The sequence below is a fragment of the Tiliqua scincoides genome, chromosome 9 (assembly GCF_035046505.1).
Source record: "Tiliqua scincoides isolate rTilSci1 chromosome 9, rTilSci1.hap2, whole genome shotgun sequence".
Classification (NCBI taxonomy): Eukaryota; Metazoa; Chordata; class Lepidosauria; order Squamata; family Scincidae; genus Tiliqua; species Tiliqua scincoides.
This window is the reverse complement of record NC_089829.1, coordinates 44,821,014-44,839,545: the sequence shown is the minus strand read 5'-3', so window position 1 is coordinate 44,839,545 and position 18,532 is coordinate 44,821,014. Positions and strand designations below refer to the sequence as shown.

Genomic DNA, 18,532 nt, shown 5'->3' with positions numbered 1-18,532 from the left:
CCATTAGACAGATAAGAAAAATAAAACAAGCTTCTCAAGAACTGAACAGTTACCCAATTTCTGACCTCTTTTGCACCTCTCACAAAGTTGATCCATTTAATTTCACAATGGTCAGAGAAAACTGCGTGGAGATCTTCTCGGCAAGTTTGATCTTCTAAGTCTCCAGAGAATTTCAGCAAGCATCCCTTCTTCTCTAAAGATTTCTTTTATTTAAGAAAAAGAAAAGGTTCAGTTAGGACAGAACAGCTGACACCCTTGATTAGCTGGACTTCAGTGAGAAGAGAATCATGAAAGTACTCGGGAGCTTTAAGTATAAGAGGGTCCACAAAATTAAGAGTTCCAGGGCACTGTGGTATTTGTGGATCTGTTGCACCACTTCACCAGTTCTTAGCCACTAGATGCAACCATCTGACACTATAAACCACTGCTTTTCTGGAAGCCAGCCTAGTCCACACGTATTCTATTAGGGCCGCTTGATATTTCTAACATACTCCAGCACTGTAGCCAGCACCTTACACATAATTCTGCCTTTCCACAAAAAAGAAAACTCTTGAAGCTGTTTACAATTACAGGTTGAGCCTAATTATCAGTGGATTTTTCATCCATGGATTTGACTCAACATGGACTGCTGCCAACGTGGAGCTGCTAAAAAAAGGCCCTTTAACTGTTTCTCAGCCAGAAATAAGCCTGAGCGTGGGCTTCAGTTACCTCACATGGTAAGCTGGCAGGCAGTTTCCAGGCGCTTGGGGAAGCTACTTCCAGATTGTGTCACCCCCCCCCATTCGCCCTCCATTGTGGAAGCTACCCCACCTCGTGGTTCCTGCTGGGGTGTCTCTCACACTCACACACCTGTGCTTTCCTAAAGCCCCTGTGCTTTCCTTCCCCCCTCACTCCTACTGCTGCTCCACTGCAGCCACTGTGTGCCCCCCAAGGGGTCTGCCCCCTCCTCACAAGCAGTCTCAGCTCCAAGCAAAGTTTAAAGAGACAACGCCAGGGCGCTTCTGCAACCGACTGGCTGAGACCTCCAGTCTCCTGGCCTCCCTGCCTGCTTTCGGACTTGCTCCTGTCCCTTAAGAACACTGAAGTGAGGAGGCGTCACCCGGCTCTGGTTCCTCCTCACCCACAAGATGAAGGACCACCAGCCAGCTGTACAGGGGCAAAGCTTCCCTTGAGCCCCAACATATGAGGAGGAAGAAGCCCAAAGAGAAAAGAGAGGAGTTTGTTTTTTGTCTTTGCTTTGTGCTTTTCAACTGATGCACAAAGCCATTGTGGGGGTCTCCTTAGGCGGGATAAAAATCTACATCAAATTTCAATGTAGGGAATTCTATAATCTGGCAGTAACACATCTCAACCAGAAACATCTCAACTAGAGCAGCAGTTCTCAAACTGGTGGGTCAGAACCCACCAGTTCGTATAAGGCTTCCCCCGTCCCTTTAGGGGGCAGGGGAAGGGGAGGCAGGCAGGAGACCTCCTGCGAAACAGAAGTGCTTTGCACCTGCTTCTATTGCAGTTTCAAGAGTCGGGGAGCGCTGCGGAGGGCTTCCCACACCTCCTGCAGCCTGCTGTAGCCCTACATCTGTCCAAGTAAGTCTCAAGCACCCCCTTGTCCCTCTTAGCGATGCGATCCTGGGCACTGTGTCGCTGCCCTAGCCCCTTCCCTGCAAGAACTTACTGAGAGAGTAAAGCTCCCTCAAAGTTTGAGAAACCCTGAACTAGAGGATTCCTCCAATTTCTTCCATCACAGAAGATTGTGATAGGTAGGAAGGCTCTTGTGAAGAAGGCACTCCTTTAGATATCCCCATTCCAAGCCATGCTGGGCTTTAATGGCAGTAATTAGCCGAGCTGGGCCTGGAAACTGATAAGAAGCCAGTGAAGCTCAAGTAATGGGAACATGCAATTCCTGACAACAGTCCAGCTGCAATCTTCAGAACCCCTCATGTGGAACATATTACAGTAATCCAGACAGGATGTTTTATACATGTCAATACGTAGCAGATCTAATACCAAGAGCTAAATGCTTTGTAAACCCAACCTCAGTGCATACCTATTTTGCTCCCCCAACCTTGCAAAGCAGTGTTGTGGAAACAAGGCTACATAAATACCAAGAACTCAAACACCACATTAAATCCAGGGTTGGTTGTTCCCCACTCACTGCCAGCAATCTCTGATCACAGAGTCCTCTCTTTAGTTGAGAGGAAAAAGCCCTCTGCACTTGACTCAGGGAAGTTTTATTTATCCTTATTTTCTATGTTCTAGGTTTAAGCCCTGACACACATTAAGTTCAGTACCTATCATGAGCAGATAAGGAGATCTGTGGAGATCTTTTTTCAGTCTCTAAAAGCAGTTAACAGTTTGACATTCTTTTTGGGAACAGGTTCTGGTTAGAGTCTAACATGTCATCTTCTAGATACTAACATTCCCAAGAACAAATGGGGCAGGAAAAGAATAATGGACAGGAGAGAAAGCCAATAGGATGGATGCTAGTGAGCTGCATCCCATTAACTGGCGAGTCACTTGCTTACCAGAAGGCCGATATTGGTGAACTGCTGAATAGGCAAGGGGTGAGCTGTAGAAAGCAGTGGGGGCCAAGTGGGGCAGCACAGAGATGGCCAATGAGATCAGCAAAGCACAGGTGACCCAGCCAGATGGAGATACCATCTTCTGAAAAATCATCCACAAAGAGACCCGACAGAGATCATCTTTGAGGATGAGCAGGTGGACAGGCAGAGAGGGGCTGGGCTGGGCTGTGCCAAAGGACAATGAACACATCTTATATGAACCTTGGAACACTTCCTGCTGGGTTGGACCAAGGGTCAATGCAGACCGCCTTTCTGGCCTCATCAGCAGTTAGTGAAATGTCTTTGAAAAGGCCCAAATAGGCAACAGCACTCCCATGTTTCTTGCTATGTACCTTCTGACTCTCAGAAACATGCTGCCCTTGAACCTGGAGGCTCTATTTAGCTATTGTGGTAATTGCTAAAAGCAACATTAAGGTGGAGTGGCACATTCAAGATTCTCTACATAAAAAGTGGCACAGGGCATGCTTTGGGTTGGCCACCCCCGCGCTACAGCAATGATTTCAGCCAAGACAATATGGGATACATACCATTTCAGCTTCTTTCTCTTTCTCTTCCCTGTTACAAACAAAGATTATAAAGTTTACAGAGCAACCTTGGGCAAACTCAAAATTCTAAAGAAGGAATTTTGGAATTCAGGTCAAGCTTACCGTTTGGCCTTGGCTTCCACTTTTTGTTGTCTTTTCTCATCATTCTTCTTTTTAAAGTAATCTTCCCTGCACGATTAGTTAAATCAATTTACTAGTATTTCAGTGCAAGAATACAGTAAAATGTTAAGCTAATCACTCTCCGATGCTCATGCTTAGTTCTGCTAGACAGTTAGCAATTAGTGTTGACAGACAGTCTTTGAAGAGACAGACATTAGCTCTTATTAAACCTGGCCATCTGGCTCTTATACAGTATGAATAGGCTCTACTTTCCACTGAGCTAAACCCTCCATTCCTCAGACCAAACATTACTATTGACTCTCTTATCAGAACTGGTGTTAGAGGGCAGGCAGACTGAGCAAGTCATGTTGACGGAAGGTGAGAGAATAACCAGGGTAATATGCCATTGGGGCAAAAAGCTTAAAAGCTTGAACACCACACTGCTAGAGCATGAAAGGCACATAGAACAGTGAAAGCTGTTTTCATCTAAAAATCACAGAAAAGCTGCTTGAAAGACTCATTTTAGAAGCTGTTTTCACAGAAGCTGAGACCTTGGGCTTCAAAGGCTGTGCTACACTTTGGAATGTGGAAAAGGGAGTTGTATCTAAGGCAAAGATAGGCTACATCTTGGCAGAAGTATACGGCCAGCCAAGATTTCACAAGCTGAGAAAACACATATATGCAACAATTGTAATTAGAAGTAAGTTTTAGCAGCTGGCTTACCAGTTGGCAAGATTTTTTGGCAAACTAATATAGCGTCTAGCTAGCTGGCCACAGACACCTGCAGGGAAAGATCCTTGAGAATCAGTCTTTGTTTGAATTGCAATTGAAATGGAGAAATGAATGTTTAGAGGGGGTTGGTGCAGGGTTGCTTCAAGTAGTTTGCCTGGCATGTAATGTCTGAGTAACTTGTTTGAAGGTAAATGGGAGAAGGATTTCTTAAAAAGAAAATGTGATGCAGTGAAAGTTTGGCTTGTTTTATGTTAAAATATATGAAAAATCACAAGAAGCTGGTTGAAGTCTTAGCTAGCCACAAAAGGGAAGAGATCACTTCTAGCAAGGATATACACCACGATAGATCCCTCAGTACCAATGTACTCAAAGTAACTGGTCACAAATAGAATTCAGACAGAGTAAAACTGTTAAAAGGAAGTTTAAAGGACCTTGTCTCGCAGAGGCTGGCAGACAGCCCCACAGTGTTTTGCTATAAACAGGAGAAGGAATGCAGGAGAGATAAGATAGGTGGCTCAAGCAAGGCCAACCCAAGAGTCTGAAGGGAATGTATGCCAAGGAATGGGTTTGAAGTTCTGCCAAGAAGGACAGTCCTGGATAAAATAATGTTATAGCATCCCCTGCTGGTTCTTGAAAACTTTGTAATTCAATATGTTTAATTCTTTAATTTTACCTTATTTGGAAACCTGTAACTTGAAGCTCACCTAACAAGTGTCTCTAAGGCTATCTACAGCCTATTAAGAGATAGCCCCATCTATGATGTCAAACTTCAGCCAATGGGAAGTTCGAATCTTCAAACAAAGAACCCAGAATGTTATAAAAGGTCTGGTTAACATTGATACTTGCTCTCAATGCTTTGGACAGTAGTCCCATGAGATGCCCGTTGCTAGCAACGAAATAAAAGCTTGCAAACCATCACCCTTGACTACTGAGTCTTGCTTTTTGGACCTTGCAACACCGTAACAGAGAAAACAGAAAAAATGCCAGACTAATTTTCTGGCACTTGGTGTAATGGACTAAAGAGAAGCACATTCAAAGACATAGTTCCTGCCAACAGAGATACGTGAGCACATCTACTGCAGTCTGATGATAGCCTCAGCTGCCAAGGTTAAAGACAGTTGCCATGGGAAAGATAAGACAGAATCAGAGTATGACTTTGGTTAGGGAAACCAAGATTTAAATATCCCATTCAGTTGTAAAACTGACTTTGAGATAGTTACTGGGTTAGTTTACCTGATACAGCGATGAATGGTTAGAAGTGGAAATGAGACCCCAACAAGCCCATGTGCTCCCACCTCCCATTGTCTTTCCTGTCTGCTTGACTGGGAATTCCAGTTTCTTTAAACCATGGCTATACAGCTCCTGCAAAGCCAGAAACAGCAGCATAACAAACCACAATACAAAACAACTTCAGACTCTGGTTTCACATCCTTTTTTTGTTAACCAAAGTCAAACTAAAGTTCCTGGTCTTGCATTAGTCACAGTTTAAAGAAACCAGGAAGTACACAGCACAATGGTAAACAGAGACACACAAGCCTGTTGGGTTTAAGGTCCCATTCCTGATCCTAACCAACCATATTGGTTCATATAATCCTACCCATCTACTAAGGTCATCAAAGGGAGGCCCTTCTGACTGTGCCACCACCAGCAGAGATGAGGGGGATGGCAGCCAGAAATAGAGCCTTTTTGGTGGTGACTCCTCATTTATGGAATCCCCTTTCCCTGGAATTAAGAACGACTTCCTCTCTCAAGACCTATCAGCAGGGACTCAATATCTTTTTATTCAGGAAAGCATTTGACTGACATTGTGGGCTGGATTTTTAATGAGATAGATTTTAATAATTGTGTGAACCTGTTTGTTCTGTTTAGTGTTTTAACTGTTTTTATTCCTATGTTTTTAGTATTGTTTTAATTTATTATTATTGGTTTTATGCTGTAAGCAGCCTTGAATCCCATTGATTGTGGGAGAAAGGCAGAATATAAATTCTTCAAATAAAATAATTATTAACAGTATTTATATACCGCTTTTCAATGGAAAGTTCACAAAGTGGTTTAAGAGAAAATCAAATGTTGATTGATATTGTGAACAGTACCCTGCACATGCCCAATCTCATCTGATCTGGGAAGCTAAGCAGGGTCAGGCCTGGTTAGTACTTGGATGGGAGACCCCCTGGGACTACTGGGTGCTGTAGGCTTATACCATAGTCTTTCGAGACTGAAGGTTGTCAACCATCCCTTCAAAGTAGGAAGGCTGCAGGGATCAAAGGGGGGCAAATAGGATGGCAGGGACCAAGCATGGTGCCCGGAATTTCTTGAAGGAATAAAATAAGTCTGCGGAAGGAAACTCGAGTAGTACTGTGCTTCTGAAACTTATAGCAATTTGATGGATCAGCTGACTAGCAGAGTTCTTCAAAGACCTTTAGTGATTGCCAACTCTGTTTCCGAGTCAAGTCTTGACCTGACTCAAGTCCATTTCAGACCACCACCAATCATGGTTTAAAATCACGCTTACTTGAGAAGCACAGTAAGCTCTGCTACATCATATTTTTGGTTTGGAGTGTCCACAAATTTCTTGGCTGCTTCAACACTATCAAATACTGTAAATACAGATCCCTGGGGAAAAAAGTAGTATTAATTAGATCAGTTAAAAGTTGTCAGAAGATTTATAGCTGGCATAATTCAGTTTAAAGTGGTTACCTTAAAACTCTTCTCCAATGTTCTCCTCATGAAAATGTTTTCGATTTTGCCTTTATTATCTAGCCATCCTTTGATATCATCAAGGTTTGAGTCTAATGGAAAGCCTTTCTGAAAAGTAACAGTTCAGGTACTTATTTCACATTCAGTTGAAATATTTCAACACACACCCACCACATCACTTGATTTGGGGACCCTCAGATTATTTAAACTGCTATTATTCACCACAGTCAATACCAAACGTGCTCGTGAATATTCTGCATTTCAATGGTCATGCTGCATAAGCACAGAATATGTTACAGCACAATTCAAACAGCACTCTGAGTCGGTGACAGCAACTGTTACCCTGTACATGCCCAATCTCATCTGATCTTGGAAGCTAAGCAGGGTCAGGCCTGGTTAGTACTTGGATGGGAGACTGCCTGGGAATACCGGGTGCTGTAGGCTTATACCATGATCTGGGAAGCTAAGCAGGGTCAGGCCGGGTTAGTACTTGGATGGGAGACCGCCTGGGAATACCGGGTGCTGTAGGCTTATACCATAGTCTTTCGAGACTGAAGGTTGCCAACCATCTGAGTCGGTGCAGGCCTCCTGTGCCAGCTGCCAACTGTTGCAAACACACTATAAGGCATGTTTGCACCGACTCAGGAGTCAGCGGGCAGCCCTGGTCCAGATCTGGACCCTGTGCCAGCCCGACAGGGTACATTTGCACCAGGCAGTGCAGAGAGTGGGACATGGTGACAGGAGGACGTTCCAGGAGTGGAGTGAGTGGGGAGGAGGCCTGGAGAGGTAAATAGCTGGTGCAGAACCAGGTAGTCCAATAGGGCAAAATAGGACCCGACATGCAGTAAGGTGAAAAATATCCCCTTACCCCGAGGTGACCTCAAGCCTGCACCTAACCTGCACTAGATATAGCACAGGCCACTGACCTGCCTATTCCAGTGCAGGTTAGGATTGGGCTGTCACTAGTCACCACTCTGAGATTCTCTACTTTCAAGTTTTCAGTCCTTATAACTATGGAGAAACATCTGAAGATACGTAGGCAGTACATGATGAAATCTCAGGTGTGAAAGGAGTATGGAGAATGTCCTAAAGGAGGTGTGAGATTTCAGAGTAATAAACAGTTCCTTATTCCTCTCACAATCAGCCAAATTATAGCATTAAGCAGAACTTGCTTATCAAGGCATGTCAACAGAGTGCACATTTTGGATTTTTTAAAATACAAAGTACACAAGTCAAATTCTTAGATTTCCATTTCATTGCTATAGGAGACACTACAATATTTTCAGTTGTGCTCCTAGGAACCTAGGAGTTCCCTCAACCCTGAAAGATAGCTTGCCCACTTTCAGCACTCCTAGGAAGTGTTGGGTAACATTCTGGACATTCATGCTCAGTTCATAGAGCCTGGCCTGGCTCCACCTGAACTAAGTATGTCCTAAGTGTGCAAGGGGTCTTTGATAGACAAGATCAAAAGTTTGAAATCTACTGTATTAGAATATCATGTTGACTTACAATATACACAGATCTGCTTTTAACTTCATTCTTATATTGTTTTGTTATTGCAGGCAAAGGTTTGTTTGGAGTTCTTCGTATTTTGGATTTGTCGTTGCTGACTTCCATAAGCCCAGTCTTTGATTTCCTTAATGCTTCCACTATTACTTTGAAGTCTGTAGTAAGGCACTTTAACCTAAGAAAGAAAGAAAGCATTCAGTTATACTAACTGTCCATTAAGTTTAACCTGGTTTAAAAGGATACCTGAATGCAATACAAATGTATATCAAGACAAGACATATATACTCTCTTCAAACTGAATCCATTACCATCAAGCATATTGAGTTAAAATCTGCTCTTCTGTGCAAATAAATCAATTAGGAGCCCAAATGTGTCTTGAGGTCAGACATAAATATGACACCATCACTGCTGTATTTATTATTGTGCAATTAGTGGGCCCTTGGGATCTTCAGGGGATCTATTCCAGGATACCCCCCCCCCCACACACACAGATATCGAATTCCATGGATAATGAAATCTGATGGGAGGTGTAAACGGTGCTGCAATTACACAGTGCGTGCGGCCTCCTGGCCTCTTCAGAAACCTCCAAGACATGACTGGAAGGCATGTCCATTTCATGCCAGCGAACTGGGAATGCCAGTTACGTCCAGGAGGCCTTCTAAGGCCCCCAGCCACAGCATCTGCAGATCTTCAAATCAGAGTATGCCGAGCCTGCGGATAAGGCGGGCCCACTGTATTAATATTTAGATTAATATTGATTTTTAGATTATATTATTTATGAAACATGGATGCATTTCCTTGATAAAGAAAAAAAAAAGACACTGTTTTTGTCCAGTAACCCTTGCTCCTGGAAAGTTCTAGAGCTAGGCACTTTAATCTTCACTTTGGTGTTTTCGGTTAGTGTCCTTAAATGTATATAAAGACAGCCAAAACAAAAATCCATAATTTCAATTTCTTCCTTAGATAGATGTATGTTCTACAAGGCTTTATGACCGGAACTTTTGAATTCTTCTCCTGGGTGGCATAATGATTCTATTTAGGTGCAAACACAGGTTTGGTTGTTATAGCAACCATTTAGTATGCCTGGTTGTTTAATAAATACCCTGTGAAAGGAAATATAGGCACCTTTTAGTGGTGGCTCTCATGATAAGCAGGACAACAGCACATTGTACTTCCCAAACCTATCTTTTATCTTTTTTAAAGCTGGTTTCCTGTTGTAATGGGACTCAATCTTATCCCGTTGCTATGGAGATTGCAATTTTTTTTTTTTGAGAAGTGGTCTATAGAAGGGTCGACAAGTAGCCTCTTAGCTCAGGGTTCTCTCACAGTTGTTAGAACACGAGAGACCACAATACACTGAAGGAAGGGTTTTATTTCTACATACCAGCAAGAACACCTCATGTCAAGTAGTCTGGGCCCTGCTCTTTGTCTCTTCATTAGCTTAAAAAGGGGACAGTACCTGGTTTAATTAGAGGCTGCTTCACCACACCAATGGGTTGGGGTGATTTAGCAGGAAAGGTCGAGACCAGCAAGGAACCCTGGCCAAGGTGGATGAACAAGACGGGAGGACTGCCTTGTGGGGAGTGGGCCCTAGCCAATAGAGCCCATAGGTCTCTGCCCCTGGAAGAGGCTCTGCAGCTGGGAGTCACCTTGGCCCTGGGTCGTCTTCTTCTCAGTCCCCTTCCTAAGTCTCTGGCTCCTCTTTTAGACTTTTTCAGTCTGTTTCTTCTCCACTTTCTCTCTCTTTTTCATCTTCCCCCTTTCCTAGTGTATTAGAATCACGGAAGATCAGAGCATGTGGTGTCAGCAGTGGCCCCTTTAAGGGTTAAAGCCTAGACTTTGAGCAGAGGGTGTGCTGCACAGCTGCAGCCACTAGGGGCAGTCAGGCCATTACAGGATATAAGGAACACCTGATGCAGAGAGAGTTGGTGGGTTGTAGTTGGAGTGAGAGTGGAGGAGGGAGAGGTGACTTGTGGGCAAACCGGACCAACTTTTTGGCTAAACCAAACTACTGGCTTGTGGACTTACGGATTGACTCACACTCTACCTATTGGACTGACTTTCTGGCACACTGATTCACAGACTAGCAAGTGAACAATGAACTGGCACTCTGATGGACTGGAGGATGAACTGCGAACTGGTGCACTGACCTACAGACTAACCTAACAGAGACTGCTGAGTGGTGGAGAACTGAGGTGGTGGTGCTGCTGTATCCCAAAAGGACTGCTGCTTGGAGAGCTGCAACCCTGCAGCCTTGCCACCTACTGGTCTCCTTCCTGCTGATACAGGCAGACCTAGCTGTAGTCAAGCGGGGGAACTAATTAGCATTAAAGTGGGCATAGGATCTCTAGGCAAAGCTCAGAACAGGGAGCTTGGCAGGACACCTAGCTCCCTTTCCCATGCCTTACTCTGGCTTACCTTTTCATGCATCTCTTTCCTCCTCCTCACAGCTCTTCCACTCTGTCTGCTTTCCACTTCCAACTTTGCCTCCCTTCTCCCCCATCAGCTACCTTTGAGGCTTCCCATCTCTTGCAGCTTCTTCTCCTCCCAATCAGCTAGCCAGCCAATTCCTTTCATCCCCCACAGTCATGCTAACAGCATCAGAGCTAAGCACCCACCTGCATGAGCTCTCTGATCCTGTGGGATGCGGCAGGATACCAGAGTAACCAAGCATTTATATGTGCCCCAACACTCCAGGCATGTTCTCTAAACTGCCTCCCAAACACCTTCCAATGTCATCACTTCTCTCACACATCCCAAAGCACAACCTCACCCCACCCTACACACGGTCAAATAATTTAGGATTCATTCCAGCAGGATCATTAATGTCTGAGCATGAAGAGTACTTTTCCCTTTCCACTGAGCAAGTGCAGCCTGCTACTGCTAACAGAGTTAAGGACTTAGAGCCACTGACTCTCCTGGAGGGGGGCAAAATGCTAATTTTTTTCAGGGATGCATGTGTTGAAAAGCAGTATATGAATACTGTTAATAATAATAATAATAATAATAATAAAGCACCCCCTCCCCTTTCCTTTAAAGCCAGTTGCAGCTTCAAAGGCAGTGTGTAGAACAACTGGCAAGGCTCTTCCATAAGCCTGAGTCTCTGCACAATAAAATCTGGACTTCCTGCATCTGTCACCCAGAATCTCCTGACAGTTAAAATACTGCTTTCTTCTCCAACTTTTTGCCATACAGGTTTTTTCCATTTTTGCACTCACAAAGACATAGCCTATTGTTTGTACCACAGCAGAGTCCAATAAGAATCTCTCATTATCAGGGCTAAAAAGGGAGTGGGGTATAATCTGTCCCTCTCCAAAAGAACTCCACTTCAGGTTTGTATGTCATCCCAGCCCTTCAAAGCTGCTTGGTTTTTCAAAGTAGGGGAACCTCCAATCAGCCTTGCAAAGGCAACACAGAGAGTTGGTGCAGAATCTTGGGCTTTCCCCACTTTCTCAGGTGGGGACCATTGCTGCACACCACCCAGTTATCAAGCAGCAATGCAGGGAAGTTCACAGGATCTCATTCAAAAGAAGAATCTTGCCACTCAGTTAAGCTTGCTTTTCTATGAGTGCATTTTACCCACTTGATTAGCTTTTGAGTGTTTTCTTTGGTCTGTTTATCTGGAATGAAAATGTGTAAGGGGGAGTATTTAGGATTGCCTGGCATCACCAGGGTGAAAGGGAAAAAAGAAACAAAGCATTAAGCCTACTTGCACATTCTGGAAGCAGACTACCTGCTGATATGCTGTCCCAGTTGAGACAACAAAAGCAAGGAGAGGGAATTGTTCTGGTAAGCACAGCCATGTGTCTTGGCACATAGGAGCTTGTGTGCACACTCACATGGTGCAAAAATAGTAGGAGGCAGAGAAGCTCCTCCTCCTTTCATTTTTGAAGTTCTCTGGCAGTGGGGAGGGGGGAATGATGTTCTTTCCCTCTGACAAGGCTTCTGCAGGAATACATGGACTCCTTTCTCCCTCTCTCAAAATCTCATCCTGGTTTTTGTAACAGCAGCAGCAAGAGGAATTTTTCACTCAGGAAACCCCTACAGGAAATGAGGCAACTGACCTTGTTGGACCTGGGTATATAAATATTCTAAATAATAAATACTTTAACACTAGTGTCCATTTTAATTTAAATTGGCCCATTTTCTTGACAATTTAAAAATCAGTCTACCCTGGAAGACAAACATGTTACAATACTGAACAAGCTTTGACTTTTCCTAGTCTTGATAGGCACATAAGCACCTTCAGATTTACCTGTTGAAGGTGATTATTGTTTTCAAAGTAACCCAGCCATCATCCTTTTTGATTACGTCCTGTAGAAACTTATCCCGAGGTAAGTTGTAATCACCAAAATAGTACTGGAAAATAAGCGCAACATAAATGAAACCCAGAAGGAGTGGCATATCTAGCCCATCTGTCACCTGGGGCAAGCTAACATTTTGGCGCCCCCCATTTAATTAATTAATTAAATAAATTTATTATTATTATTGTATTACAGAAGATAGCAATGTAAAAATGGTAGATGAAATAACTTTAGCTTAAAAACTTGTGCCACATTAATTTGTTAGGGCACAATCCTAAGCAAGTCTACTCAGAAGTAAGTCCTATTGTGTTCAATTGGTCCTACTCCCAGGAAAGTGAGGTTAGGATTGTAGCCTTAGGGCCCAATCCTATCCAACTTTCCAGCACCAGTGCATAAATGTTCCCATACCTTGAGGGGGCCTTTGTGTCTGCCTCCCCACCACAGGATGAAGTGCATGCCCCACTGGCATAGCTGCACTGGCACTGGAAAACTGGATAGAATTGGGCCCTAAGTTGTCACAGGGTCGTGAATATTTTACAATCTTGGCACATCTTGGACCTCAACAGGTGGGAAACCCTGGCCTCTGAGCGGCCCGCTTGGAGGCAGGCTGTGCAGCATGGCCTTTCCCAGTTTGACAGTCTGAGGCAAAGAGGCAAAGAAGGAAGGCCCATAGCCAGGGAGACAGACCAGGGACAGACTACACTTGCTCCCAGTGTGGAAGGGATTGTCACTCCCGAATCGGCCTTTTCAGCCACACTAGATGCTGTTCCAGAACCACCTTTCAGAGCGCGATACCAGAGTCTTTCGAGACTGAAGGTTGCCAACTAAGTAACTGGGGGAGGGTGCCTAACAGCTTTCCACTGTGTCAGGGATTTTTCAAAAAGTCACCCCAGACTAACCAACCCTCCTCATCCAGGCTTTGCCTGGGGTGGGCTCCTTTCCAGACAGCTAAGACCCCCAAGCCCCTCCTTCCAGAGGATGCACACTTCTAGAGGGAAGAAAAAGTTCTTAATGGAAGGATCTGACTTTCAGACTGCAATCCCCATCAGTGGTTCTCAAACTTTTCTGGCCTGCAGCTCCCCTGATCCTCATGGCCAATGGCCACAGCTCCCCATTACAACACCTCACCTCAGTTACCCCCAAAATGGGGATGAAGGTGTTATAATTATCTTATGTTGGCAACCTTCAATCTCGAAAGACTCTGGTATCGCGCACTGAATGGTGGTTCTGGCACAGCATCTAGAGTGGCTGAAAAGGCCAATTTGGGAGTGACAATCCCTTCCACACTGGGAGCAAGTGCAGTCTGTCCCTGGTCTGTCTCCCTGGCTATGGGCCTTCCTTCTTTGCCTCTTTGCCTCAGACTGTTGGCCAAGTGTCTCTTCAAGTGTTATAACTTGTTATAATACAAGTGTTATAACTTGTTATAATACAAGTGTTATAACTTGTTATAATACAAGTGTTATAACTTGTTATAATACAAGTGTTATAACTTGTTATAATACAAGTGTTATAACTTGTTATAATACAAGTGTTATAACTTGTTATAATACAAGTGTTATAACTTGTTATAATACAAGTGTTATAACTTGTTATAATACAAGTGTTATAACTTGTTATAATACAAGTGTTATAATTATACACTGGAAACAAAAGAACAGCAGCTGCCAGCACTCTGAGGCTGCAATCCTAACCACACTTAACTGAGAGTAAGCTCCATTGAACAAAATAGGACTTACTTCTGAGTAGACCTGGTTAGGATTTTAGTCAATGGGGCTTACTCCCAGGAAAGTGTGGATAGGATTGCAGCCACACAGATCAAGATGACAACTCACCTCCAAAGTAGATGGGGGATGCTCACACACATACACCCCAACATGCAGCTGCTACCCCTATTCCCCCCAGGCAAGATGGAGAACATAAGAACAGCCCCACTGGATCAGGCCATAGGCCCATCTAGTCCAGCTTCCTGCATCTCACAGTGGCCCACCAAATGCCCCAGGGAGCACACTAGATAAGAAACCAGCATCCAGGTGCCCTCCCTTGCATCTGGCATTCTGACATAGACCATTTCTAAAATCAGGAGGTTGCACATACACATCACGGCTTGTAACCGGTGATGGATTTTTCCTCCAGAAACTTGTCCAATCCCCTTTTAAAGGCGTCCAGGCTAGACGCCATCACCACATCCTGTGGCAAGGAGTTCCACAGACCGACCACACGCTGAGTAAAGAAATATTTTCTTTTGTCTGTTCTAACTCTCCCAACACTCAATTTTAGTGGATGTCCCCTGGTTCTGATGTTATGTGAGAGTGGAAAGAGCATCTCCCTATCCACTCTGTCCATCCCCCGCATAATTTTGTATGTCTCAATTATGTGCCCCCTGAGGCGCCTCTTTTCTAGGCTGAAGAGCACCAAACGCCGTAGCCTTTCCTCATAAGGAAGGTGCCCCAGCCCCGTAATCATCTTAGTCGCTCTCTTTTGCACCTTTTCCATTTCCACTATGGCTTTTTTGAGATGCGGCAACCAGAACTGGACACAATACTCCAGGTGTGGCCTTACCATAGATTTGTACAACGGCATTACAATACTAGCTGTTTTGTTCTCAATACCCTTCCTAATGATCCCAAGCATAGAATTGGCCTTCTTCACTGCTGCCGCACATTGGGTCGACACTTTCATCGACCTGTCCACCATCACCCCAAGATCTCTCTCCTGATCTGCCACAGACAGCTCAGAACCCATCAGCCTATATCTAAAGTTTTGATTTTTTGCCCCAGTGTGCATGACTTTACACTTACTGACATTGAAGCGCATCTGCCATTTTGCTGCCCATTCTGCCAGTCTGGAGAGATCCTTCTGGAGCTCCTCACAATCACTTCTGGTCTTTACCACTCGGAAAAGTTTGGTGTCGTCTGCAAACTTAGCCACTTCACTGCTCAACCCTGTCTCCAGGTCATTTATGAAGAGGTTGAAAAGCACCGGTCCCAAGACAGATCCTTGGGGCACACCGCTTTTCACCTCTCTCCATTGTGAAAATTGCCCATTGACACCCACTCTCTGCTTCCTGGCCTCCAACCAGTTCTCAATCCATGAGAGGACCTGTCCTCTAATTCCCTGACTGTGGAGTTTTTTCAGTAGCCTTTGGTGAGGGACCGTGTCAAACGCCTTCTGAAAGTCCAGATATATAATGTCCACGGGTTCTCCCGCATCCACATGCCTGTTGACCTTTTCAAAGAATTCTATAAGGTTGGTGAGGCAAGACTTACCCTTACAGAAGCCATGCTGACTCTCCCTCAGCAAGGCCTGTTCGTCTATGTGTTTTGAGATTCTATCTTTGATGAGGCATTCCACCATCTTACCCGGTATGGATGTTAGGCTGACCGGCCTATAGTTTCCCGGGTCCCCCCTCTTTCCCTTTTTAAAAATAGGCGTGACATTTGCTATCCTCCAATCTTCTGGCACCGTGGCCGTTTTGAGGGACAAGTTGCATACCTTAGTCAAGAGGTCTGCAACTTCATTCTTCAATTCCTTAATAACTCTTGGGTGGATGCCATCAGGGCCCGGTGACTTATTGATCTTTAATTTATCAATGAGGTCTGAAACATCTTCTCTTTTAACCTCTGACTTAACTCCTCATGAGGTGTGGCATTTGGACACCCCTCCCCACTAAGAGCAGGCTGGGCTCCCACCTTCCCAAGCAGAGGAAAGCGCTGCCCTGCCTGTACTTACTCTTCCCTCCCAGTTTGAAGCCTGCCAGGAGCATGCCCTGTGCTGATGAGATGCAGCACCTCCAACCAGCCAGCCAGCCTTCTCTCCCACCTCCCCCACAGCCACAGAGAGGCAGCAGGAGCAGCCACAGCCACCTCTCTCCCCCACATGCCACACCTCCCTAGGGAGGCCCCATGCACTGATTGAATACCTCAGCTGTATGTAGTTACCTGGGAGTAAGAGCCATTGAACACAATGGGACTTACTTCTGAGTAGATAGAAATTGGCTGGGGGGCAGGGCTGCAGTAGCAGGTCAGCTGTTTGGCTGACACTCAGCCAGTGGAGAGTCCTGCTGAACAATCCTCCCCCAAGCCTCCCTTCTATACAGCCTCCCTCCCCCATCCACCTCACACAACCCATCTCTCCATGTGCCACCTTGACCCAAGGACTACATTTCCCATTTCAACCATAGCCCTGGGGCAACAGGAAGCCTTGCTTGGGCATCCTGGGATTGGTCAAGGCTGGAGGAGAGGAGGGGGTGCCTAGAGGGCCTATAAGCATTTTGCTGCTTCTCCTTTAAGAAAAGGACAAATGGGCAGGGAGGGACTGAGGCTGGTGGAGGCACCCCCAGAGCATCTGCCCCTCAACAGTGCCCAAAAGGTAACAATCTGCTGCTTCACACATCAAGTTGTCAGTTTTCATTCCTATAGCCAATCAAAGCATTTGTGTCCAATTTAGTTGGCAACCTTCAGTCTCGAAAGACTCTGGTATCGCACTCTGAAAGGTGGTTCTGGAACACCGTCTAGTGTGGCTGAAAAGGCCGATTCGGGAGTGACAATCCCTTCCACACCAGGAGCAAGTGCAGTCTGTCTCCCTGGCTATGGGCCTTCCTTCTTTGCCTCTTTGCCTCAGACTGTTGGGCAAGTGTCTCTTCAAACTGGGAAAGGTCATGCTGCACAGCCTGCCTCCAAGCGGGCCGCTCAGAGGCCAGGGTTTCCCACTACAAATTTTACATACAAGTGGAAAAACAAGATTTTCTATTACCATACAATGGTGCTCAGTTACAAAAGCTTTCTATTTCTTTTTTAAAAAACAGAGGCTTGTCAAATGAGCAGGAAACATGGCAATTCAAAAAGAGATGTAGCTTCACTATTATGGAACTCACAAGGAGTACTTGAAGTATCTTGAAGCCTGGGGGAGGACCGCATTTAGCAGAATTTGTAATAAATAAAACACATTTGTTCAGCTAGCATATATAAACACCTCTTACAGAAATACACACAGAAGCAGGAAAAACTTTTAAGTACTCCAAAAGGTAAGGATACAAAAATTTTAATCTAGATTCTACATTATTGATAGGCAGACTGCTGCACATTCCACAAGTGATCCTACCTCAATCTGCTGACAGACCTTCCTTTCCAAGTCTGATACATTATCATTTCCGTTTTTATCCATCTTCATCAACTGTAATTACAGCAGCATTTACTACTACTACAGGTTTAAACCCACTTTTAATGCAGATATTGGTTGCAGTGCTGAGCTATTGAACATTATTCTTTTAAGCTAGAGGTAGAACCACCACACCATTTATAATTCCAGATCACATTCATTAGAAAGATGCACAGACCTCTACTTTGTAACCAATCCATGCACATTTGCCGTGTTCCTTGATTTTGGGAACACTACATTAATCATGAAATACTTCTCATTCAACACTATAACCAATGCCTCCCCTCCCCCATTCTCTTACCCCTCCTTTATTTAAAAGATTTATATCATACCTTTCCTCTGCCTGAGCTGTACACCTTAGATTCAGGTACAATATCCTGTTGTGTGGCAACAATTAGTTCACAAATAAAAGTGACACAGCCAACTCATTTGTCAGTTGGACCCTGTTTTAGGAATACAAAATAAGAGTAACTAACACCACATGACATCTCTGGATGACAAGGGCTGTACTGCGGTATTGATGATATCAGCCTGACCTCACTTTAACTGGAAGCAACTGCAAAAAAAACAACAACAAAAACATCATTTCCTGTATGTTACACCCAGGGAATGCTTGCAATGCAGACAACAGTGCTCAGTGAAAACCTCTGCCAGAATAAACCAGTTAACTGAACACTCCTCACTGCTATCATGTATCATTAGTACTTTTAAAGGAAGACCCATCAGTTGCCACTCAAACACTCCTCCATGTGGTCCAACATGGCTCTTTTTCTCATGTGCTGAACGCCTGAACTGGACAAAAATGCCCTGAACTTTTGGTTTGGAGTTCATCAGCAAATATTCTCATCAGACAATGTTCATCTGGAGCCACAATCTCTGATCTGTTCGGAATTTCCACCCTGCTAAAGAG

At 44.6% G+C, this 18,532-nt stretch overlaps 1 protein-coding gene and 1 pseudogene across 1 annotated transcript in view; one reads left to right on the top strand and one right to left on the bottom strand.

The window, feature by feature from the left end:
* Positions 1–17,628, bottom strand: part of LOC136660669 (lupus La protein homolog) — a 28,283-nt gene extending 10,655 nt beyond the window's left edge. Inside the window, exons 1-8 of the mRNA XM_066637976.1 lie at positions 17,566–17,628; positions 12,417–12,520; positions 8,162–8,336; positions 6,653–6,760; positions 6,468–6,568; positions 3,227–3,292; positions 3,107–3,134; positions 66–203 (exon numbers count right to left, since the gene is read on the bottom strand). Of these exons, the coding sequence (XP_066494073.1) occupies positions 66–203; positions 3,107–3,134; positions 3,227–3,292; positions 6,468–6,568; positions 6,653–6,760; positions 8,162–8,336; positions 12,417–12,520; positions 17,566–17,628 (783 nt within the window). The remainder of the gene's footprint in view (positions 1–65; positions 204–3,106; positions 3,135–3,226; positions 3,293–6,467; positions 6,569–6,652; positions 6,761–8,161; positions 8,337–12,416; positions 12,521–17,565) is intronic.
* On the top strand, positions 6,977–7,096 carry LOC136660993 (5S ribosomal RNA; annotated as a pseudogene).
* Positions 17,629–18,532: the final 904 nt, after the last annotated feature.